General features: G+C 43.2%; 2 protein-coding genes across 3 annotated transcripts in view; one reads left to right on the top strand and one right to left on the bottom strand.

The window, feature by feature from the left end:
- Nucleotides 1–14,353, bottom strand: part of nptna (neuroplastin a) — a 32,898-nt gene extending 18,545 nt beyond the window's left edge. The window contains exons 1-4 of one of the 2 annotated variants that reach the window (XM_042110852.1): nt 14,278–14,353; nt 13,972–14,073; nt 5,686–5,860; nt 4,380–4,474 (exon numbers count right to left, since the gene is read on the bottom strand). In XM_042110852.1, the coding sequence (XP_041966786.1) occupies nt 4,380–4,474; nt 5,686–5,860; nt 13,972–14,047 (346 nt within the window). In that variant the 5' untranslated portion in view covers nt 14,048–14,073; nt 14,278–14,353. The other variant, XM_042110853.1, reaches the window with a different exon arrangement.
- Nucleotides 14,354–16,406: 2,053 nt separating this feature from the next.
- LOC121724350 lies at nt 16,407–19,193 on the top strand. Its single transcript, XM_042110851.1, has 4 exons — nt 16,407–17,113; nt 17,458–17,615; nt 17,701–17,748; nt 17,844–19,193. The coding sequence occupies exons 1-4, from the start codon at nt 16,964–16,966 to the stop codon at nt 18,904–18,906; spliced, it is 1,419 nt and encodes a 472-aa protein (XP_041966785.1). The 5' UTR covers nt 16,407–16,963; the 3' UTR covers nt 18,907–19,193.
- The last annotated feature ends 7,677 nt before the right edge of the window (nt 19,194–26,870 follow it).

The following is a 26,870-nucleotide window of genomic DNA, read 5'->3' as shown; positions in this document are numbered from 1 at the left end:
CTGCAGCTCTGGAGCAGATGGAGCTCAGTCTGAAGAGGAGGGATTATGCCTTCTGCACTGAATCTGCCCCCAGTTCTCTCTCTCTCTCTCTCTCTCTCTCTCTCAGACACACACACACACACACACACACACACACACACGTTCGCACATGTACACACAAACTCACACATGCACTCACACCATGCAGGCACACCACATGCATGCAAGCACACACAGACACAATAAAACACACACACACACACCTACACAGTGGAAGGGAAAGGATGAGAACACACACACAGACACACATACACTAGTGCAGATGGAGTGAGAAGGGCTCTGGCTAGTTGATCCCCTTTGGAGCTGCAGGTTTGCTAAAGGAAATTCCAGCAGGCTAACTGGGGCCAAAGCTAACAAGCAAATGGGGCCACAGCTAACCAGCTAAAGGGGGCCACAGCTAATGGACTAATCAGGGGCCACAGCTAACAAGGTGAACGGGGGGCACAGGCTAAACAGGGCCACAGCTAACAAGCTGAACACAGCAACAGCTAACAAGCTAAATGGGGGCCACATAGCTAACAAGTTAAACGTGGGCTACAGCTAACAGACTAAATGGGGGCCACATAGCTAACAAGTTAAACGGGGGCTACAGCTAACAGACTAAATGGGGGCCACATAGCTAACAAGTTAAACGGGGGTTACAACTAACAGGCTGAATGGAGCAGCACAAGGCGACACCCCAACACTGGATTAATCTGAATGTGGAGGAATTGCAAGCACTAAAACATGCCAAAACACCAACTACACAAATACAGAAACCAGAGAGATGTAGGAAATAAGACATGGCTGTGGAGTGCGCTACTACACAAAACAGAAGCTGACTGTGTATACACTCAGGTACTCTGTGTGAACGCAAACTGAACTGAAACTGAAATGCCAGAACTGAAATCAGTGGCCAGCAGGTAAACCGCATGACAGCAGTAAATGCATTTAACAATGCTGTCTCTGTAGTTTCCCTCTCAGCTAATGCAGCAGAGTGGACTTATCATGCATCTTATCTTAGCATGAGATGCGAGGACATTATTTCAGCTTGTAGGATTTAATCAAGACCAGAAAGGTAGCACAACATCTAAAAAATGCAAATGTGTGTAACGACACAAATTGCAGTGGTGGCAATGTCCTTAGGAGGGGGCATCCGTGGGCTACTGGTTAGGGATTTGGACTTGTGACTGAAGGGTGGCAGTAAAGTGATGCAGTGAACACAGTTAAAACAAAATACATACATTTCACTGCAACTAAGAGGTCAAATGACAAGACAAAAACAAAAAATACCAACACCAACAAGCAATACCAATAAAATGTCCTTTCCTAGTCAGACTCTAAGTGAGTCACATTAAAAGTCAATCAGACTGCTCACCAGAGATTTCACAGGAACAGTCAGAGTGGTGGATGTTTTCTCCCTTGCTCAAACGTTCTAACGCATAATATAAATAACTGAATAAAATTAACAATGAAGTGTGAAGTGAAGTGTGAATTTAACACACCTTGTGTAACTTTGGAACACTCAAGTGATTGAACTTGTCAATCACTACCCAGTGGGAGGGGTGTATTTAGACAGAGACTTTCTAATGAGGAGACTCAAAAGAATCCTCCATAGAAATGTATATAGGGTTAGTTCGTAACACCAATATTGCAGTTGTCTAAACATATCCCGCCCCCTCCTGTAATGTAAGTAACCAACCACATTTTTGTTTTTTTAGACTTATTTTAGCGATTTGGGGTGAGATATTCAGTATTCAATTCAGATCTAAAATAGAGCTTTGCCTGATGTACTTTTTATGTCAATATGAACCTCCCTTACGTTTGCCTTCCCATTAATTTGAATAAAAAATAGCTGCCGAAATAACTGCTCGAAGCGTGTTGGCCACTGAGTAGGGGGACTTCCCTATAAGGACTTTGGTCTAGCTTACAATCTTCAAATTAAATCACATTAAAATACCTGCAAAACAAAAACACAGCGTCCTAAGTTCAGACTGTGCTGCTGCAGCGCCCTGCACAGCGTCCTGAGTTCAGACTGTGATGCTGCAGCGTCCTGCACAGTGTCCTGAGTTCAGACTGTGCTGCTGCAGCGTCCTGCACAGTGTCCTGAGTTCAGACTGTGCTGCTGCAGCGTCCTGCACAGCGTCCTGCTGCTGCAGGATTATAGCCTTCCAGTGGCTGTGCACAGAGACATCCTTCCAGAACCCCCATGCAGTGTGGATCAGGACGGGGGTGATGGGGACTGGACAGGACAGGCAGACGGCTGTAAGAGGAAGCCTGAGTATAAATAACTAATGACGGATTTATGCAGGAAGTGAAGAGGGATTGTGATTTTTCGTAAGCTGCCCATACGGCTGATGTTCCGTAACCTTGGCTAAAACAGCTGTTACCTTTCCTGGACAAAGGGCTCGGAGTGCAGAGACAGCACTTCCTATAGTGTCCCCACCACTGATAAGTCAAAAAATGCAGGGGAGATTTGACACTTCCACAGTGGTTCAAGTCCATAGGCGTGCCTGTGCACAAGTCTTTAGTGATACAGGTGCTGGTGAGGCAGGTAAGTATAATCCAAAAAAATCAAAATCACTGCACACTGATCACTATTAACGTCGTTTTTATTTGGAGCGAAGTGGCTTTACTGAGCTCTGAACTTACTTAGCCTGACTTCCCAGGAGATGCTACATTACTTTTCTTCCATTTATTGGTTATTGATTACAGCCATCTTGACTATCAGGAAGATGGCAGAAAGATGGCTGACTCTGCTCCCACTTACCGAAAATGCGCTCATAAAGGGTTATGTTACTAGCCTGGCCACACCGACCTAGATCTCTTTACAGGGAGATACTAGTCTGGAACAGTTCACTAGCGTTTCCATTGGTCAGATTACCTGTCCAATCAGCAACGAGAGGGGAAGATGCTATAGTTTCAAAATTGAAAGTGGCTGTGGTAAACGGTAGTAGCAACGCCTGCAAACATAAAAAAATTGCAGTCGGAAGAATGTGTACATTTATTTACAGCAAAGGTAGACTCACATACATTGTTTCCTGACTGCCGATGCTGTTTGTGGACAGTTAATAAAATATAATTTATATTAAAAAAAAAATAATATAAAAAAATATCTCGCAGTAGTAGTGAAGAAAACTCCGTCCATTACGATGCTAGGGTTGGAGACACTTCATGTCCATACAATATAATGAAAACACTAAGCAACCTACTATCTTCAGCTTCCATGAGTCGTTTGAAAAGCAGAAGATGCTACACTTCCGCAAAAACAAACACACATACACACACACACATACACAACCACACACACACACACACACACACACACAATAATACACTTCCCCCAGCTCAGCCTACCAGTGTGAACGGTCTATTTTTCTGCCTTGGGGATTTCACATACAGTACTCATTCCACATGAATAGTTTCTTTTTGTATTATTTCTTAATTATTTGTTTATCACCGGCCAAGGGGAAATGATGTATCTTGCAGTGAATCTAAATTCTTCATGGTGGCCTATGAAATGTAATGGGTTCATCCAGTTGTGTAACCTGGTTTGCTGTAGTGGTTATACAGTGATATTGCTTAGATAGCCTGTAGTGCTCAGGGTGATGGGTGGAAGCGCATTGGACAAGAGTGTTTTCCATATCCAGCATTCAAATGACATCTTGTCACATCTTGTTTGTGAAAAATATCTCACATCAAAATTATATCACAAATGTATGTTGATACATATCTTTGGCTATTTTAAGTGGTTATATGGAAATGTTTTTTTTTTTAAGTGGGTATTCTGCACAGACCTGCTTATCACATAGATGATCCAAAATATATTTGTTCATTTTTGTTGCTCATTACTCATTTCTAATCTTGCAGAAGCTGACTACAGAGCCGACTACAGAGTGCAGTACCGACTACAGAGTGCAGTACTGACTACAGAGAGCAGAGCTGACTACAGAGTGCAGTACCGACTATAGAGTGCAGTACTGACTACAGAGAGCAGAACTGACTACAGAGAGCAGTACCGACTATAGAGTGCAGAGCTGACTACAGAGTGCAGTACCGACTACAGAGTGCAGTACCGACTACAGAGTGCAGAACTGACTACAGAGTGCAGTACCGACAACAGAGTGCAGTACTGACAACAGAGTGCAGTACCGACTACAGAGTGCAGTACCGACTACAGAGAGCAGAACTGACTACAGAGTGCAGTACCGACTATAGAGTGCAGTACTGACTACAGAGAGCAGAACTGACTACAGAGTGCAGTACCGACTATAGAGTGCAGTACTGACTACAGAGAGCAGAACTGACTACAGAGTGCAGTACCGAATACAGAGTGCAGTACTGACTCAGAGCGCTCTTACCTTTGATCTCGATGGTGGCGTTTGCCGGGGGCGCCGAAGTGAAGGTGAACACACACATGTACTCCCCTGCGTCTTCAGCTTTGGGCTTTTTCAGGCTGCACACAAACACACACTCAGCATCCTACAAAACCGCACATCAGTATCATACAAACACACACACACAGACACACTCACACACACACATACACAAACACACACACACACACACACACACAAAGTACACGAACACACACACACACACGCATACACACACACACACACACGCACGCACACACACACACGCACACAGCTTCTGTCTCCACACTCTTCAGTCTCTCCTTCAGACATAAAAAATAAACAGCAGAAATCACAACATCCTCTTTAACATTACAAATAACCACCCCCTCCAACTTAAATTTTCACTACATTTTCACATCGTCACAGTCACGTATAATAAGGTTTCAGGGAGTCTAGCTACTTCATCCCTGCCCAGGTTTAAGGGTTTAGGCTTGTCTGCCTGTCTGAGTAGCCTGTAGGATTCAGGGGGCCTATCCAGTCTACTTCAGTTAGACCTTGCATCACCTGTTTTAAGTGTCTAACTAGGCTGTTTGAGTTAGTGTGTAAGGTTTTATTTAAGTGTGTCTAGGCAGTCTACTTCAGTTAGCTTTTAACAGTCCCTAGTTCACGCATCTGTGGTTTATGGCCTTGTGGAGACTGATCAGATTAGCGTCAAACTGCAGGATTAGCAACACACTGGAGCCATGTGACTAGCAGATCCAGGTCCCGCCAACTGGAACTGAAACCCTACTGCATTATGGGAATGGATGCCCCAGTGCACCATGGGAAATGAAGGCCCCTAATTTTAATAACTAGTGAGATACAAAAAGACAGACGTTTAGACCATTAGTCATCTAGAATTAGCTAATAACAAATCTAATTTGAACACACACTAATAATGCAGGCATAACAGAAAAGTTATATACTGGTAACCACCGAAGATAAAATTTGTGTTCTGCTTTTGAGGGCCCTTGTGATGGATGACATGCGATGAACTGTTGCACTGAGATGGGCATATTTAAAGGACTACTGTAGTTCCTGCACCCCGTGTGTGTGTGTGTCATACGTGAACTCAGTGTTTTTGGTGAGAAATTTGAGTGTATATTATATTCTTGAACTCAGTGTTTTTGATAAGAGATGTGGGTGTATGTCGTAGTTCAACTCAGAATTTTGATGAGATGCGTGTATCTGTGTGTGTGTGTGTGTCATACTTGAACTCAGCGTTTTTGTAAGAGATGCGTGTGTGTGTGTGTGTGTCTGTGTGTCGTACTTGAACTCGGTGAGTTTAGTTTCCTGATGTGTATCCTCTAGCTCCTCGCCATTCTTCATCCAGTAGCTGTCGCGGTGTGTGTTGTGTGTGGACGTCAGGTTGCACTGCAGGGTGATGGGCGGGCTGTGCGCCTCCTTCTGCAGGGTCAGGTGATCAGACGCCTCGATGGTGGGCTCTGGAAACAGAGAGGCTCGTATCAGACAGACAGATCTCCTCGTCCTCAGGCAGGGCCGCAGCCAGGAGCGAGGACTTCTTGGACAACTTCCTGTTTGTGTTTATGTTTATTTATGTTTACTCAGCAGGCATTTCCTCTCAGCTTCTTGGAGGTGATGTGGTCCTCCAAATGGTGACACAGCATTTATTTTATATTTTCAGTACCAACCACTAGCCACGTAAAAAGGTCTCCTCAAATCAGACACACAAAAACGTACATTTCTACTGACCTGGGTCATCTCCACTATTCCATATGGCCCACAGGTTTTTAACCTGGACAGCAAAATAATCTACAGGGCTGATCCTACTGTAGTGTAGTGTAGTGCTGTAGTGTAGTGTGGTGTAATGTAGTGTAGTGCTGTAGTGTAGTGTAGTAATGCAGTGTAGTGTTGTAGTGTAGTGCTTTAGTGTAGTGTTGTAGTGTAGTGTAGTGTAGTGTAATGTAGTGTAGTGCTGTAGTGTAGTGTAGTGTTGTAGTGTAGTGTAGTGCTGTAGTGTAGTGTAGTGTAGTGTAGTGCTGTAGTGTAGCGTAGTGTAAAGGTGTGGTGTAGTGTAGTGCTGTAGTGTAGTGTAATGTAGTGTAGTGCTGTAGTGTAGTGTAGTGTAGTGCTGTAGTGTAGTGTAGTGTAATAAAAAAAAAAGTGGGCCATACAAGGTCACTGGAGCTGGTACCATTCAATCTAATCTAGGACTGTCAGTCAGTCTCACAGGAGCTAACATAGATAGGGTTGGGTATGACACAGGAGCTAACATAAAGATGGTTGGGTATGACACGGCTGACGTCTGGTGTAGGAAAAGGAAGGAAATAGCACTGTAGGGAACATGGAGACTAATGTGTGTATTGTGGAAAGGCAGGGAAAGACATACAGTTTGAAGACTTCCCAGTGAATCAGCATAGACTGATAGAAGTCTCATCTTAATATGGGATTGTGAAAGAGAAGTGTGCAGTGTAGTGTGCGTCTGTGTTTACAGATACGTGTTTATGCTTGTGGATGTTTCTAGAACTCTAAGTGAGTCTAAGTCTTGTGTGGGTATTTTTGGTTTTGCGTGGTGTCTGTGAGTATGTGCGAGTGCTGCCGGTTGTATGTGTTTGTGTGTTTTAGATTGGGGAGTTCATCAGTGTCTATTGCTGTAGGCCAAGCAACACTACAGCTCAGAGTGGCTGACATTTCCTCACTCCTCCTCCTCACTCACTGACAGCAGCAGCCACATTCAGCCACTTGGGTGGGGAGGGGTCATTAATTTGGTCTCTACCTCTGGGTAGAGCAGGAGACACATTCATGATGGAGGAGTGGGGGATGTGGAGCAGGTTCATTAAGGGGTACACAAGAAGGCATGCAGCTCGCAGACTTACACCATACAACCTTCCATTACAACTATGAGCAAAAGTAGCCATTGGTGTGTGAGTGAGAGTGAGTTGGTGTGTGTGTGTATGGGTGGTGTCATTGAACAGAATATTGGGGGATCTACACCTACTACAAGTACTAAGTAGAGCTGTAAACAGGAGCTTCACCAAGGAGACTCACTCTGCAGTACTGTAAAAAAAGGCTAACAGGGTGGAGGTTTAGGTAGAGTCTAGCTGCTGTTGTGTCTGCAGGATAGTAGGCGGTACTCCACCTCTAGGCGATATGAGAGGGGGTGGGGTTTATCTGCAGGAAGGGGTGGAGCCTAATGGCTGCTCTCTCAGCTGGGTAGTATGGGGAGCGTCACCCCCAGACTCACTCTGCAGAACCGTGACGGTGGCCTGGGCTCGGATCCAGGTGGTGGACGGGTTCTGTCGCAGGTCGTTGCGGCGCGGGTCGTTACTGGCGCGACACTCGTACGTCCCCGAGTCGTCAAGGCTGACGTATGTGACGGCGAGTACGCTAACGGCGTTGGTGGCGTACGCCGTGTTGATGGATACACGGCGCTTGCGTGCACCATCCCAGAGCTGGCGGAATGAGTCTGCCCGGTTCACCTCGGCGTACCACCACTGGATCTCCGGGGTGGGGCTGCCCACTACGTCACAGTACAGCTCAAACGTGTCCCCCGTCAGCTTAGTCTCCGACAGGGGCGACTTCACAAACCCCGCTGCACCCATCGGGGGTGGAGGGGGAGGCAGGAGGTCAGCATGCAGGGGCAAGAGAGCGGGGCAAGAAGGCCCGAAAAAAGAGAAAAAAGGAAAGGGTTGAAGGAAAAGAAAACAATGAAGGACAAAAGATTAACATAAAATAGACAAAATGAATAAGGACAAAACAAGGACAAAAGAACACAAGCAGCAAAATAAATAAACAGAAGACACACATTGAAAGTAAACAGGCTCATGCAAGGCATTCATAAAAAAATAAATGTGACATAATGGTCCAGCTGAACAAAAATATAGATCAGTGTTTCCCATACATTGACTTATTTGTGGCGGCCCATCACAATATCAACACTGACCACCACACAATGATTTTCCAGGTTGTACTACATTGTGCTTAAATCTGGTTAGCATCATAACCACGTTGCGCTAATTTGTTAAAAAAACTGTTGCATTCAAGTTAATTCTGCAAACCTACCACCACAAATAGAATTCAATTCTGTGGGAAACACTGTAGATAATTGATGAATAAAGAAAAGCTTGAAAGTCCTCAAACTGACCCATACAATAACCTTGACCAGTAAAACTGACCTGTAATTCACATTAACAGCATATTTATTCAGTTCCCATGCATACAGTACATGCATACAAGTCCATACCCTCAAAGATACAGCATGTTTTAAAACCTCCCTAAAAGGGTTTATTAATTTATTTCATGGATAAGACTCAGTATGAACAAGAGCAGGCAAGCGACTGAAAACCCTCACCGTGTTCAAGAAAGCGAAACATCCTGATACCGACCCAGGTCACCCTGTAGGAAGACCCAGATATGGTGACCCTTTACATTGTTTGAACAATTCAAGTAAATTGGACCAGTATTTGTTTGTTATGTGAACAGACACACTCAGATGGACAGACCGACGGACCCTCAGCACCCTACTGGGATCAGGACACCATCCATAAAGACTGGACTGTAGCACATCTGAGTCACTGCACAAGAATCCCCAGGTTGCATTCATCCCCTCCTGCATGGCTTGAGTGTGATGTGTGATGTGTATTCTGTTGAGCTGTAATCTGTGTGAGAGTGAGAAGGTGGAACCTTATGACACGGTTCAAGTGTGGTGGAGTAGTGGGTAAAGCATTGAGTGGCATCTGCAGCTGACAGGAAGTGAGATGAGAAGAGGCGACCACCTGTCACTTCCTCTCTGAGCAACTCATCAATCAACACCATCTGAATATGTACTGGGATGTCTATGTGAGTTGGCCAAGCCGCATTTCTCTCACACTCTCTCTCTCACACACACACACACACAGTCTCAAACACTCACACACCAACACACATACACACTCAGAATCTCAAACACTCTCTCACACACTCAAACATGCAATATCTCTCTCTCACACACTCAGACTCTCACAGCATTTCTTATGAACAGCAGTCTGCATGTTCCCAAGGTCACTGGATGGAGAGGAAATTTCTCCATAGCAACCATTTCAGCTGTGAACTATCATCTGCTGAGAGAGGGGATGATTCCACCAGTGTGTCTGGTCATCAGCAAGTGCTTAGGTGGACAGAAAATTAGACGATCTGTCACAGAGGAGGAACGCTGCTAGCACTAGATCTCTGTCCTAGACCTACAGACATAGGAGGAACAGTGCTAATGCTAGATCTCTGGACCCTGGACCCACAGACAGAGGAGGAACAGTGCTAATGCTAGATCTCTGTCCTGGACCCACAGAGGAGGAACAGTGCTAATGCTAGATCTCTGTCCTGGACCCACAGAGGAGGAACAGTGCTAATGCTAGATCTCTGTCCTGGACCCACAGAGGAGGAACAGTGCTAATGCTAGATCTCTGTCCTGGACCCACAGAGGAGGAACAGTGCTAATGCTAGGTGGAACCTCACCCCCACCCCGTCACATAGGAGGAAGAGTGCTGGAGCAGTAGCTCTGTCCCCTGGCATGTGTGGGCACATAGTGAGAGACGCATTCCGTTTCCATAGCAGCACACTGAGGCAACCAAGCAGGTGCTTAAACACAGTGCTGTAAGTGAAAAAAAAAATCAACTGAGCATTCTCACCCCACACAGATCTGCCTCCCACATACACATACACACACACACACACACACACACACTATCTCCATGATTCAGACACAAGCCTAGCAGTTCAGCACAGTGTATAATGTGCTTAATAATGTTTTGGGAGAGATACAAACTATCAGTGTAAGAACTCTCTAACCCTGAAGGCAATCAGCATGCTTCTCTTTAAAAAAAAAACACATTGGTAGTTGTCCATAAGAGAGTTGGGTGACACAATGCCATGCAAATGAGTCCTCAAGTGCGCTGCAGATGATTGATCTCGACTAGAAGCTGCAGATCGATGAAATACAACCCAAACAAAGGAACACAATGCTGTCCAATCACTATTAACAACACTCTCTCAAAATGCTAGTATTCTCATAAGCACGCTAACTGGGTAAGCAATTTACTAACAGTCACAATTAACTCTGATTTTAACATAGGCCTAACAAATACAGTAGATCAACAGCAACTAACAGATAACAGCTTTGATATTCTCACACCTTTCCTCTTTACTCGACAATAATGTTTTCTCAAAGACCATCTCCTGGTTAGTATGGTGGAGCAAAAGTGGACCACGGCACGTTTAACATTTCATGAGAAACTAGAGCTTTGCCGATTGAATGTCACTGGAAACAATACACTCCTCGGCGTGTGTGTGTGTGTGTATATTTTTCCTTTCTCCCTGCCATCCTGTGTCTCACTACCTTGTGACACTGCCACATTAGTTTAGGTGCCATTACTTAAAATTAAGTATTATTTATTACATATATGTCTGTAGGTCTCATATAATATCAGTGTGATATCAATATGTACTTATTTATATGTATTTATCATGCTTTATTTCCACTGTGTATGATGGTATGGATATGGGTGATTTGTATGGGGACACTGTCGGCCGATACGCCTATTACCGCGCACCCAAACTTATATAGGGGAGCGCGCTAAATGATGGGGGCGGTCTGAAGAAAGTAGCAAGCGTGTGGGAGATTTTTGAATGTGTGGCGCCAGTACTCAGTGCTGCAGCTGAAAGTGTTGTAAACTGTTTCTCGTAAGGGGTAAATAGAGAGAAAGTATCCCTACGGAGGAAACGGACTTTATATAAATGAAACGCCGCTTGTACGGTGTGGGAGACCAGCGCGTTACCAAGAAGAGGACGCGTCAAGGAAGCCTTTGCAGTCGGCTGACTGGATTTATGCACCGGAGTTGGTGAGACCGATTGTTTTTCTCCTTTTTCTATTTGGCGTGGGATAACTGCAATCCGATCATCGCATTTTTTCCCTTTTTTGTGGAGTACCTTTTTTGTTTGCACGTCGCGGGACAATTCGCAGGCAGCGGCCTTCTCGTTTCCTTGTTGGGATTATACAGACTCTTGCGGGCGTCCTGACAAAGGACAGGATATCTTTCGCTTAGTTTGGACTTCTAGGTTTATTTTCGGGACTAAAACAAAGGACATTTAATTCATTTGGGGTGGTGTGGGTCATTTAATGTATGAAAATATAACGCGCTATACTGTGCGCGTTTCTGGTTTATTGTTTGGTGCGTGTTTTCCTTTACTGCTGGTAAACTGAAGATACCGTGGTCTATGCTATAGTTTTGATTACGTGTCGGATGCACTCTGATTTGTACATTCTTTCAGGCATCTCATAACAAACTGACCGTGTTTATTGTTAACTGCTTAATCTTTCAAAAGAGCCCCTTGTGCGTTTTAGTTAACACAGCCAAAGGTAAAAGGTTGATTGTTACAACCTCTCCCTTCATCTCTCTGAAACTCTTAAAGGAGAATGTAGAAACAGTGAGGGGGTGCAAAGCCAAGCCAGCGGGATTCAGATCGGGCACCCCCATCAGACCGATGTCCCTGCGGATCGGCAGCTGCTATGAGTGCTGATAAATGAGGCCAAATGGCACCACATCTTACAACCAGCTTGTAGACTAGACTGGCACATCTTACATACAGCATGTAGACTAGACTGGCACATCTTACATACAGCCTGTAGACTAGACTGGCACATCTTACATACAGCCTGTAGACTAGACTGGCACATCTTACTTATACAGCATGTAGACTAGACTGGCACATCTTACAGACAGCCTGTGGACTAGACTGGCACCACATCTTACAACCAGCCTGTAGACTAGACTGTAGAATAGTTACATCCAGTGATGGCACACATTCATAACCAGCAGGGCAGATGACACACACACACACACACACACACACGTCCTCAGTTAGCCCCACCCAGACAAAGCTCCTTCAATCAGCCCCAGCATCTGCACATCAAATAGGCTGCTTTTAAAAAGCCTCACTCTGGCTGTGCTGTGTGTGGCCACAGGGCCAGTTATGGAGAAATAGCCCTGTCTAGTTGCCAAATAAACCATCTAAGCAGCAGTAGGAATGGTTCTTCCTTAACTGATTCAAGATCAATGTTAATGTGGGTGGGAGCAAATAGACACAATTTACTTGTTTTATTGGTGAAAAGACTCATCTTCTGTAGACATACATTTTTAAAATGACAAGCCACAACTTTGTCATTTAAAGCAAATGAATTTGCAAACACCTCGGCTATGGGACGGCACTTTGAGAAGCACAGCTGAATTATGCATATATCACCATCAACACCTTTCTGAGTAATGGATCCTATAGGCAAAGCAGACCCAATATTCTGTGAGAGAGAGGGGAGAGCAGACATCCTCGCCTACTGCCCTCAGCAGTTTTTCCTCTCTACAGTAAGAGCAAAATGGAGAGGTCGGGGAGGCAGATGCATGGTTGTCACACTGCCCACCACTGACCCTGAGGACAGACGTGCAGACACCGTCGCTGTCCAGTGAACAGCGCCGTCCCACCTCCAATCGCACTCTCCTCGGGTTTAAGGCATTCCGCAACACATAACACAGCCGCGACAACGTTCTGTAATTTAGACTGAGTGAATTCATTACAAGTCTTCTGAGAGCTCAATGTCATAAAGCACTGCGGCGCTCCCCCAGTTAAGACTTTAACGGGTTCACTCACACAGAAGGACATTAACGGCAAGCAGCCCGCTGCTGCATCGGCGCTATTAATAGAAGCATACAGCAGAGAGCACTGGTGCTATTTACGGCTCTGCAGAGACTGGTATTCAGTCCAGCATCTCGATCTAGACACCATCATAATATGTTTCTTGAAATCGCACTCACAGCTGTTAAAACAGCTGAGAACAGATAGGATACCCCACTGTTCAGTCAGGAAATATAAATAAAAAATAAATGGCACCACACGTAAAACAAAAAGGTGGGAAACAAGTGCATTACTGAGTCATCGGCTTTCGAGAGATAATTGTGATCTGGCAATTCAGGATATAGTCGTATAGGTTATGTAAGAACTAGTAGCTCATGTCTCAGACTAGCCTACTATAGTAACCTTCACCTGCAGAACCTAGTCAAGTCTGCCCTTGTCAACCGATGAGCGAGTCCCACATCCAACAGCACTCGGCTGTCTCATCAATCACTCTGTAACAGACCTTCCCTCGAGTGATAAACGCTTGCCTATCCATTCTGCGTGCTTCGACGACAGCAAATAATACAGTATTAGGCAACTGTACACTACACAAATTCACTGTAATATTAGGCTAGCTACGTAACGTTGCACTTGGGACTGATATTTAAAGTCGACATGATTCCGCCGTCCATATGAACCTATTCGACCACGTTACCCTGTTACCCTGTTATATTAGGCATATCAGATTCCTATTATTATTATGAAATCGGCAGTTTGCTGAACTAGGCTAACGTTACGCCGACGTACTGAACGAGGGCGTCCCGTCAGTCATTTCCACCCGTCATACCAACCTGAAGGAATCCGTTTAGCTATGCCTATAGAACCTCAAACACGAAGGGAAAACGAGATTTGAATGAATGAGTATTTCATGTAGCAAAAAATTGCATAATTTTCTTACCGTTCTGAGCTGACACCAAATGAAGCATCAGGGCTCCGAAAATAATCGCCACCGGCTTTCCTTGACAGGACACCATTCTAGCGATCGGTGGCGAGCAGGTACCTGGTGATATGGGATGTTGTTTGAGAGATCAGTGGTTTATATGACAGCACAATGTAGCCACCGATACACGAAAATATATTACAGCGCAGCTCGAAACTACGAATAGAATTAAGCACAAATTCCCTGTTAAGTGAAAGCGAAGCAGCAGATGCCACCTGGACAAATTATGAACTGTTGCCCGGTGTATCGCAGCGAAGGACTTACTTGAAGGAGCTACCTCTTTGCATTGCTCAGAAATTCCCGCGAGATTACATCCTTAACCAAGTGAAGGTCTGCGAGACTTGTGCTGCCCTCTCCTCCGTAATGGACGCACCAATCAATTAGCCTAAGGTAAAGTAAATTCGATCAGAAGGCACAAACTTTTTAATTCTTTATGTAAAAGCATCCTAATTTGCGTATATAATCTCCAAGTAGGCCCAAGGAAGCGTGCATTTGAGTATCCAATATGCAAAGTGAAGTCTACGCTTTGTAAACCACAGGGGCTAGGCCTAGCCTATATCACACCGGCCTATCCTTCATTTTTGGCCGATCACAATTTAACAGGGTAATGCTTGAAACAAGAAAGGATGACAGCAAACTGGTAGTGTCATTCTTGGAAAATATGTCCTCCAGACACCGACGCATGTGTTAGAGGGACTTAGAGATCAAGCAGCTTGCTGCAAGGCACCTGGCTAAGCCCTCACCATCTATGGCTCAGAGTTTCTTCCCATAATCCAATTTGACCCACTGCTCTGATCACCAGTCAGCATGACCAAACGTCAGTCTACGCAAAACTTTTACAGACAAAACAAACAGTGTTCTTGTTCTACATGTGTGTTGCTCTTACAAAGACACTGAGCAGGCCAAAAAGAACAATCTTGACCAGACTATGATGAATCTTAATGGCTAAACATGAGAAAACTATGAAGGACTCATTCTAAAAATGTTTTCATTAGAACACATTTAAATGTGTAAATGCTATTCAACTGGATAAATATAACTGGACCACCAAAATTCTTTTTTTGTTGGAGCACAGCACCTTATTCACAGGGAGGGCATACAAGGCCAGGATGCTGGAGACATACCTGCGGCACAATTCTGCCACCTGCTGTCCAGACTGGTAAATTGCAGAATTGCCTAATGAGCACCCATGAACACAATTTTGCCACGGCTTACAGTTTTTCTCAATTGCTATAACACAATGTCTGAAACCTTGCTCCATTGTCTTAAAACATTAAACACAAAACCTCATCTTCAAGCACTATTTACAAAACCTCTGACTCCTCTTGCAAAATCAAAGTTTCGCCTCAAAACAGTTTTACCTGTGCTCAAAATCAAACACTGCTCTCAAATCATAAACAAAGCGATCAAAATGATATACAATATCATGCAGTCAGTAAACAATACACCAAAAATAGAAAACACATTGTTTAAAACATAGTTCACAGGGAGAAGTATACATTTTTAATCTCAAAACAATTTTTTTGTTTTTCCCCTCATTCCGAAAACATCATCATAGTCATAGTAGCTCAGAACTGATCAGAAATTACTACTTTGCTGCTCTGCAATTTTTTTTTGTTCTTCCTCCTCCTTGTTCCCCACCTCATACGCACTCGTCCTCGTCCTCATTCTCACCTTCAACAACCTGTTTGCTCTCTGAAATGGCCTATATTGGGTCACATCATTTGAAACAAGTGAAATCAATTTTGAGTGGTTGTGTTTAATCAATGACATGTCTGTGCTCTATGTGTATTTTGTTGCCACTTGTGTTTACCAGTATGGATGACATGACATTAATCAGAAATTACTACTTCACTTCGCTTGCGATCTTTTTTGTTCTTTCTCCTGTACCTTAATTTTTATAGTAGGCCTAGGCCTACTGTACCCTGCATCTCACAGACTTGTCCTTTGTTTCTGTGATACTGTAATTATTGTTCTTTGTTGGAACCTGCAACCAGTCAAAATCTATTGATCAATTTTGAGTGGTTGTGTTTAATCAATGACATGTAGGCTATGCTCTGTTTAAGCAATAAGCCCCGAGAGGCCGTAGGTTACACTGATTCTACAACAGCTATGGGGCGTTAGGCACGAAACCCCCCTTAGCTGTTGTAGAATCAGTGTAACCTACGGACTCGAGTGGCTTATTGCTTTTCTAAAACTGTTACTATAAATACCTGGCAACGTTTCATAAAGTAAAGGCACAGCAACTAGAAATATAACGAGTTATTCCTAAATAATCAAAACGAAGTTATCTCAGGTGTAGGATTTTGTCATATCAGATATCACATGTCAGATGGTGCCTATCTTACAGGTGGAGCTCCGCCTCTACAAGCATTTTGGATCTCAATTGCGCTTTTTGTGCGTGTAAATATGCCACTATGGACGTGCATACCATAAAACATCTGATGACAGTCGGTTTATTTGATGTTACAGGCTACCAAAAATGACCGCAGTGTAGATTACGATATCGCTCATAAATGCGGAAGTAATTGTTTTTTAATATAGGCGGTCTTGCGTCTCCACGTTTGACGATTGCCCAACATCATCCCAACACCGAGAACGCGCAGATCTGAACTGAAAGCCTAATTTGACAAATATATCACGTAACTGAGTATATAGGCCTATCACGTAACCTTGAGTCAAGGCTTTGTGTAGCCTGCATTAGGTCTAAATAGCCTAGATATGTCTAACGTGCTTCGTAGTATTTACTCGAACGTTCCACCAGAGAATAGGCGTGTTCGTCTTAATGCAGATCTGTGCAGATCTGACTTGATGTGATGCATGCTGGGTTGAACACAAAGGAGACGAAGACGGGCTCTGGTTGGTTCCACCAGAGAATGTCTGGTTCCACCGAGACTGAGGGGTACACTTACCACTTCCGGGAGTTCTCACAACGCGATTTCTCAGCGCAATGGCGCCTCACTGCTGTGTTCCCCAATGCACTTCATCACACAGGAAAAAATCTTACAGAGGACAAACGTTTCACCGTTTCCCCAAAGATCAGGGACTACGTCGACAATGGATAATAAACATCAGAAGGGACCCTGGTCGTAACTTTAAGGTAAGTTTTATTATATTTCTGGTGCTGTGAGGCTGAGCCGTCTCCATAACTAGCTTGAGCAGAGAGCCAGGTTGTTGAAATATATACAGCTTAGTCCAAAATTAGTAGTATGTTATTAAAATCTACCACCACAGATTCACTAGTATCAGCATATTCTGAGTGACCTTGTTTGTATTTCTTGTTTAGACCTTGTTTGTAGCTTCTAGTCACAAGTTAACCTAGGGAATATACATCACATCCGTTTTCTAGGAGGAGGATGTACAGGAGTCACATTGAGTCTGTCTGATCAATACAATTATACATGTAAAAATGTTTATATGATTACATTTTATTTGCTGATGCAGATAAACACATACACAAAAGTGTGCTCGGAGCATTTCCTCCCAGACTGCCTTGTGAAAAGCAGGACTGGCATCACCAAGTTGAAACCAGGAGCTGTGCCAACAGTGTTTGCATGGAGTTCTGTCAGACCAGAGGGGAGGAGTGTTGTTAGAACTGCAAGGTAGTATTTAAATGAATTAACTTACTAGTTTGTAATGCATTTATTAACTGTGTAGTGACAGTATTTCTCTGTTGATGATTTCCAGTAATGTTTCCACGGATCTCGATGATCGACATGGTGTGAATGTGTTGAGGTACGTAAAAGGTGTAATTGGTTACATGAATTGAGCATGAGTATCCTTGTAAAAGGCCTAATGTGTCCATCAATATGTTTCTCTTATACTTCCAGTGAAGAGATACCCCCTCCGCACCCAGACCATGAATATGCTGCACTGCCTCCCTCACTTCAAGATCAACTTGAGGAAGCCCGCAAGACCATCGGTGATCAAGAACTTTTAATTTTAGATCTTAAACAAAAACAGTTTTTGATTTCAAATTTTCAAGGTGACGATAAACAGATTTCATTTTATACAGGGTTCCCAGATTATGAAACATTTAAAGCTGTGTTTATGGCCCTGCAACCTACTGCAGAAAATATGGTAGGTTGGAGTCAGGCTCAGCGACTTAAACATACAAGTGGGGAGGTACTTCGTCAAGGCTTTAGCGCCTCTAAATTGTCCACTATGGACCAGTTTTTTCTTTTTCTTTGTAGGTTGAGGCAGGGATTTCCTGAGCAGGATCTTGCAACCCGTTTCCATGTATCACAGTCAACAGTAAGCAGGGTCTGTGTGACCTGGGTCAATTTTTTGTACTTTATGTTGGGATCACTTCCAATGTGGCCTTCAAGGAAAACTGTGGATGAACTTATGCCAGATTGTTTTAAATGCACGTTCCCGGCTACTAGAGTTATATTAGATTGCACAGAAATTCATGTACAGAAACTTAGCTCCAAGGTCCTTAACTCAGCGATTCATTCACACTACAAAGGTAACACCAAATTTAAGGGCCTAATAGGCATTGCCCCCTCAGGTGAAGTGACTTTTGTCAGTGAATTATATACAGGTTCAATATCTGATAAAGAAATTACCAAAAAATCAGGTATCCTTTCTGTTCTCGAAGAAGGAGATATGGTAATGGCCGATAAAGGCTTTCTCATCAAGGACCTTCTCTCTGAAAGACAGGTCTCCCTTGTAATCCCTCCTTTTTTAGGCCCAAGTGGACACTTCACTGCAGACGAAGTTCGAAAGACTCAAGCGATAGCAAGACTGCGAATTCATGTAGAGCGCGCTATTAGGCGGATTAAAGAGTACCATATTTTGGATAAAGTCTTACCCATGACACTGGTGGGCTCTGTTAACCAACTGTGGTCCGTCTGTGCCCTTTTAACTAATTTTCAAGGTCCTCTCTTTTAAAATTGTAATGTTAATGTAAATATCTACCAATGTTATGTAAATTGAAATCTTAATATCCACAAATGTATTCAAACCTTGAATAAAAAGGGTTCATCTTTACGAATCTGTACAAAACCTTAACCATCATTATTGTGGAAAAGTCATGGTAAAACTCTTGCCAGAACAAAAACAAGCCAGAAGATAACAGGAATGAGGGAGGGCAGGGGAGTTGGATGAGGTTTGTTAAATTTTAAACCGATTAAGGAAGTTTTGTTTTGTAATTGTTCAATAAAACCACTTGTTATGGATTTTTTATGGACTTGGAGTAATTTTTACTCAAAACGAATGGCTGGGATAGATTCAGCACCCCTAAAACCCCCTAGTTAGACATCTCAAAAGCTAATATTGGTAAGAATTTTTTTTGCAGATTGTGGGGGGGGGGGGGGGGGGCTAACTTTCCCTAACTAATTGAGAATGAGTTTTGCTGAAAAGTGTAAGTGAGATCTACAAATTGTGTTTTACCATGTGAAATGGTTTAAGGCAGTGGTCCCCAAACTTTTCCTTCCGAGGGCCAGCTCACTATGCCTGGCTCTAAGAGAGGGCCAGAGACTCGGAGTATATCAGTAACCATAAATAGCTTAGTGCTGTGAACAACAACAGTCTACCTTAGTTGAATATTCTATTACATTTAATCATAGGCTACTGCAATTTAATGCCATTGTTAGCTGTGTTTATATTGCCATCGTGCCATGTAAAATGTAGCTCAAATGAAATGACACGAATAAAAAGACTTTAGCATTCCCAAAAGTATTAGTAGGGAGTCCCAAAAGTATATTTTATTTAAAATGTGAACTCTGAACTCTGTGTCTTTGCATACACAGCTCAAGTTGTGAACAAGCAATATCCTACAAATAATTTAAAGTTCTCAAACTATGAGAGTCTTATGTTTTAAGTGCTGGCAAAAACATCTGAAATGACCACCATTCTAACTTTCACTCACCTGATGAGAACTTTGTGAATTGTGAATTTGGATGAACATTTTAACGAGTGAATAAAAAATAGAAATAATTATCCCAGGAAGTCCCAGAAATATGACTTGAATAGAAGTTAGTTATTATTAACAATTAATTGATAAACTTTTAAAATACTTTGAGCACTGATGCAGTCAGCATAGGCCTCTTACATTGTTTGCAGGTAGGCCTACATTTCATTCCGTTTTCGATGGTACACGTGAAACAGTGCCAAAACAACCACCAGTGGACAAAAAGAGTATTACATGTGTACTGTTATGACTCGCCATAGAGAATGAATGGGGGAAATTACGGAGGTAATAGTTTGACGATGTCGTACTCCCGTGCAGGCCAGATGCTATATACCACAGACATGTTTTGGGGGGCCACCCAAAATGAGGTGGCGGGCCGTAGTTCGGGGACCACTGGTTTAAGGTATTGACAACCGACTGAAGAATTAGCTAAATGAGTTCAGGCAATTGAGAACTTTGTTCAGCCAATGGATTTTATAGTCTGAGTGAATTATGGTTTAAGATGGCAGTAAATAGAGCGAAAGCATTTGGTACCATTTGAACCGTCATTTTATGTAGATTAAGAATTTCAGGTGCCTCCAACACCAATCCTTACCGGGGGGGAAATAGAGGGCCTTCTTTTGGACCACAATACAATGGATATTGGGTCAAAATTAGAATATCACAATATTAGACAATATCTCCCAAGCCAATTAGAGGATCTTTATCAAACTTGGTATACTCATTATAAGGGCTTGATGAACTGATGAAGTCAAAGGTCAAGGTCACATGAGGTCATACTTGAAATATAGTTTTGCTGTGATATCTCCCAACCATGCAGATTGAAGGATCTTCATGAAACCAATACAGTTAATACATCCTACATGCACTGACTAGGTACTAAAGGTCATGGTCAAAGGTAAAGTAAAAAAATTTCCAAACTTATATGAGTCTATAGCAGGCAAAACAAATGACATTCAGTATTACGTCATACCCCGCCCAGTAGGAACGGCTGAAGTGCCCTTGAGCAAGGCACCTAACCCCTCACTGCTCCCCGAGCGCCGCTGTAGCAGGCAGCTCACTGCGTCGGGATTAGTGTGTGCTTCACCTCACTGTGTGTTCACTGTGTGCTGAGTGTGTTTCACTAATTCACGGATTGGGATAAATGCAGAAACCAAATTTCCCTCACGGGATCAAAAGAGTATAAATACTTATACTTATTTGTGTCATTAGTGATTACACAACGTTTGCATTACAAAATGTATTTCTCAAGACAAGACAAGATAATTATTAAAGCAAACTTTATATTCTGTATAACAATATTATCTTCAATCTCAATAGGTTTAGTTTTTTACTCCAAGGTCCTCTTTTAAACCAGAGGAAATGAAAACAATTGTATTAGTTCATGAGCTTGAGTCCCATTTTGGGGCGATCGGTACCAACTAAAGGCACCAAACTTTATTGTTATTTTCTGATAGCTATATGTGTCTATAATACAAAAATGCATTATGAACATCTGGGAGCATAGCTGAAGCTTAGTAGAGCACTCAATATACAAGCCATACACCCGGTTTACCTATACCCAAAGATATATGGGCACCAAAGTCCTGAGGAGGGTGAGAAATGTCAAATCCCATGTTAGTTCGCATCTTGAGGATATATGCTTTCAGAAAATATATAGTTTAGGTGGTTGAATCAGTTTCCCCTAAATGGCACGGCCCAAAAGGTATTAGGCTTACACCCGATTTACCTACTGTATACCCAATGTATTATGCATGGGAAGCAAAGTCATGAGAAGGGTGGGAAATGTCAAAACCCACGTTAGTGCACATTCTGGGGGTATATGCTTTCAGACAATATATGGTTTAGGTGGTTTAATTAGTTTTCCCTTCATGGTACAGCACAAAATATATCAGTCATACACTTGATTTACTAATACCCAATGTGTTATGCATGGGCAGCAAATTAAAAAGGAGGGTGGGACAAGTCAAAACCCATGTTAGATCTAATCCTGAAGTTATATGCTTTCAGAAAATATTTGGTTTGGGTGGTTGAACCAGTTTTCCCTTAATGGCACAGGGGAGGGTGAGATAGGTTTTTACATATGTTAGATCACCTCCTGAGGGTATATGTTTTCTGAAAATATATGATTTAGGTGGTTGAATTAGTTTTCCCTAAATGGTACAGCCCAAAAAGGTATCAGCCATATACTCTATTTACCAATACCAAATGTATTATGCATGAGCAGTAGGGTGCATCATCCGCCTCACTTTTTGAAAAAAAATTGAAAATCAATCTGTCACTAAAATAATTTTGTTACATTAGCCAAATCAAACATCCATGTGAAATTTTATTGAATTCTATTGATGTTTAGGTGGCCCACCGGGCCTCTGAAGTTTCCAACTAAAGACGTCCCTAGGCTGAAAATATCTTTTTTTTTTTAAATAACGGCAAAAATAATGGGTTTAGCCCTATAATGTCAATGGAAGTTGAATATAAATATGGACTCCGCATTATTTGGTGTGATCTGTATTACTTCTTGAGATATGGCAGTAGTGTATATGTTGGGGGAAGCAGCCAGACCAACGGATACCTTGTCCTAGCTGAATTACTGAAGCACATCACCCAGGTGGGTGCTACACATTGGACCATTGGTGGTGGTTAGTGAGGTCCCCCTTTCCATGTGAAGCGCTTTGAGTGTTGAGAAAAGCACTATATAAATGTAACGTGTTGTTGTTGTTGGAAGATGCTATAAAAATTGCCTTTGCCAGGCATTTTCAATAAACAGCATGGAAGTAAACTATCAATAAAAGCTTGCTGTCATGGGTTTTCCGAGTACCAAGGTTGGAAAACAATATACATGTGGCCCACCAAGTCGATGTAAAATACGCATCATATTTGGAAGTTGCCATTTATACTATAATCCGATCAGTCATTAATCACTTCACATTCACTCGATATTTGCTGATTCCCACTTTGTTCTGTTTTCTGATGAACCATCCGAAAGATACCACATGAAGCACCTGAGAACTTGACGACAGTTTGGAAGACGGGATCCAGTGATAATCGAGTCATCCTGAACAAGGCCACTGCCCAAACCAAATATCCAAGACGATTGTCTTGTAGACAGAGTACATTTTGAAGACTGTGGATTGGCATTAGGCTACTAATACACTCTTCACTAAAGAAAGTTCATGTACTGTAATCCTGTGTGATAAAACTACTACTCTACACTAAACAAAATATTCCCACGCATGTAGCCTATATCTGATTTGGAATTATGGGATGACAAGTGCTACAATACACATTAAGGTGTTTTTCATCAAAAAACATATTATTCAAAATATAAAAAAAAAAAAAAAACGTTTTTCTGAGAAAAATCATGTATGACAACATAAAGAAACCCAATGTTTATCCAGTGAGCTGTGTGCTTCATGCCCTTAATACAGTTATTATTCAAATAACTACTGGCTAACAAATTGATAATAGTGAAATAATGTGAAATATACCCCCATAGTCCCCCATATTGCCAGGCGATTTCCTGAATTTGGCAACAATTTCGACCATTCATAAAGATTAATGGTGGGCCACCTAAATATTATCCAATTTACTTCAAAATTTACCAGGAATGTTTTTTTGCTCATTGGAACATGATAAGCATAGGGACAGATTAATTTGCATATGTCAAGGCGCATGATGCACCCTAATGGGCAGCATACTAATGAGGAGGGTGAGACATGTCTCATGTCATGGTAGATCATATCCTGAGGGTATACGCTTTCAGAAGTGTTCCCTTCATGGTACAGACCAAAATATATTAGGTGTACACTTTTTTTCACCTAAACTCATAAAATCCCATTCTGGCTGTAGAAATTTATCTCTGTGAGTTTGGAAAGTCCATTACGCATTGTTGTCATGTGTCAGGTGTGTATTGACAAACAAATTAAAACAGGTTTGGCTTGGTGCCCTCTCGTGGTACCGACTTCTCCACTGGTTCATGAACTATTAGCCTGATGAGCCAGACCCACATCAAGATGTTGGGTCTGGGAACTCACCATTGGCAGTGCTCAATCCAGGGATGGATTACTGCACGGGCCTACCAGGCCCAGGGGCTCAAGGGGTCAGGGGGCCCTGAAGCCCAAGCCTATGCATGGAATCATTGCCTCAATATCAACAAATTAGGATGTAGGCTATGAATCTGATTGAATTTAGTATTGGCCATCCCCAAAATGCACCAGAATACAGGAAATCACATCAGACAAATTAAAAATGTTCTGGGGGAGGACCCTCAAACTCCCCCTCCCACATATGTGACAATTAGTGGGGGGCCCTTAATACATCTGGGCCCAGGGGCCCGAAAGTCCATAATTCGTCCATGGCTCAATCCGAGGGGTGGGATAAATGGTTGTATTTCAAATTCCCTCTGCACGCAATAGGATATTCGTAATCTATATTAAAAAAAAAACTGCCAAATATGCTTTCGCTTTATTTACTTCCACCTTTGACCCTTTTTCAGGCTAATTCGGTTAGACTATTAGTGTTTTAAGTGTGATGTCATGTCTTCAGACCCTGGGCTGAAGCGTTTTGTTAATGATGCTCCATAAATCAATGGTATGGAACTGAATTGAATTCAAATCAAATAAGACCACTAATGCAACAACTCTTCAGATAAGCCTGACAACTTTCAGCAACATTTACAAACTGATGTCACTACAACTATCCTTTCTTATTATTCTGACTTTGACATAGAAATGGAAAGAGTTCAAACCTTTCTTCGAGCGTTCTGCTCACAAAAAATAGCTGAAAGTTTTAGGATCAGATCCCCAACAATCCCCAACCAGAATGTATCAAGTAACCTTTGAATTATTATGAAGATATAAATGGCTAATGATTTTGCAGCTCTGAGGACAGATGGCATTTAGGTGTGCGTTGTAACTTGCATACTTAACACTGAGGCTGACTATGTTCTCTTTAGTTGTGCGTTGTAACTTGCATACCTAACACTGAGGCTGACCATGTTCTTCTTAGGTGTGCGTTGTAACTTGCATACCTAACACTGAGGCTGACCATGTTCTTCTTAGGTGTGCGTTGTAACTTGCATACCTAACACTGAGGCTGACCATGTTCTTCTTAGGTGTGCGTTGTAACTTGCATACCTAACACTGAGGCTGACCATGTTCTTCTTATGTGTGTGTTGTAACTTGCATACCTAACACTGAGGCTGACCATGTTCTTCTTAGGTGTGTGTTGTAACTTGCATACCTAACACTGAGGCTGACCATGTTCTTCTTATGTGTGTGTTGTAACTTGCATACCTAACACTGAGGCTGACCATGTTCTTCTTAGGTGTGTGTTGTAACTTGCATACCTAACACTGAGGCTGACCATGTTCTTCTTAGGTGTGTGTTGTAACTATATTTTCCCTCATGAGTGGTTGTTGCCTTTCCCTCCATTTTAGTCCCATACCCCTCACCTGACTCTAGAGGGCACTTTGATCCACCCCACCATTCAGCAGATCAAAGCATCGCCGCAGACCCGCCCCTGTGAAACGTGAACCAATGAAACACGTGGCCACTTAGCTGCAGACCCGCCCCTGTGAAACGTGAACCAATGAAACACGTGGCCACTTAGCTGCAGACCCGCCCTTGTGAAACATGAACCAATGAAACACGTGGCCATGTAGCCATGTCAGCACAGTGGCTCAAAGCAAACCATCGCCTGAGGGAGCATCGTCCACGCCTGGCTGGTCACAGAGGGGAGAGGCTCCGGCCCCCGGGTGAGTCCACACTCGCACTCACTCAGGCTCTCTCACGTCCGAGCATGGAGAAGAAGCAGCGCTGTCCGCTCAGCCTACGCTCCGGCATGGGTGGCGGCTCGCTAGCGTCCAACGTGGCCTTCGGTTTCGTGCTGGTGGGCATGGAGAAGCTGGTGGAACTGGAGTTCGAGTGCCCGTGCGACCCTGAGTGGAATCGCCTCTTCTCCTCAGCCTTCTTCGTGATCCCGGCCGTGCTGGCGTTCGTGGTCATGCTGCTGCTGCATGCTCAGCGGCGCCCCCCGGAGGGACGCTACGGCAGGACGCTTGCCATCTCCAGCCTGGTGCCCTCGGCCGTGTGGCTCGTCCTGCTCTTCCTGGACGGACAGTACTTCGCCTGCGCCAAGACCAACTGGAAAGGCCGCTTCGTCCTGGTGAACAAGGATGCCCCCCAGAAGTGGTGTGAACCTGATGGAGACGCAACGCCCTCCACCTCCGTTCCCGAGCTGCTGATGCGCTCCCAGCAACTGTTTGTTCTCTCTCAGGTGCGGAATGTTCTCTCTCAGGTGTGCCGTCTTTTCAGGTGCACTGTTCTCTCTTAGGTGCAGTATGTTCTCTCAGGTGCGGTTTTGTTCTCTCTCAAGTGGAGTGCTCTCATGCCTTCACTAATCTCAGGTTAACCCGAATATGAAATATTATGAGATATACTTTTGTGGGTGGTGTATATTGTTATAATATTATATATTGTTATACTGTATTGTTTTCTGGTTGGTAAATATTGTTTAGCAATGTCAGTGAAATGAACTTTGAACTTTTCCACGAGCACTTCCCTTTGCCCTGGGCTGTTAGTTCACAGCTGTACATCCTCTTCAGGTAATCGGCATCGCCCTCCTCAGCCTCCTGTGTGTAGGACTCATCGTGCACCTGGTCAGGGAGAGATGCCACATCAACGAGCCGCTACAGGGAGCCAACAGTCTGGAGATGACTCACAGATGATGATGCTTCATTGAGATGACACACAGATGAACAATGATGAACAACAATGATGAACAACGATGAACACTGCTTCCTGGAAATGACATAGATAAACAACGCTTCCTGGAGATGAAACAGATGATTAACACTTTCTGGAGATGACACCTAGATGAACAACACTTCCTCCAAATGACACATAGATGAACATTGTCTTGTGGAGATGATGTAGATCAGGCA

The sequence above is a fragment of the Alosa sapidissima genome, chromosome 11 (assembly GCF_018492685.1).
Source record: "Alosa sapidissima isolate fAloSap1 chromosome 11, fAloSap1.pri, whole genome shotgun sequence".
In the NCBI taxonomy this organism is placed as follows: domain Eukaryota; kingdom Metazoa; phylum Chordata; class Actinopteri; order Clupeiformes; family Clupeidae; genus Alosa; species Alosa sapidissima.
Note: the sequence above shows the minus strand (reverse complement) of the source record. Positions and strands in the feature narration are given on the sequence as shown.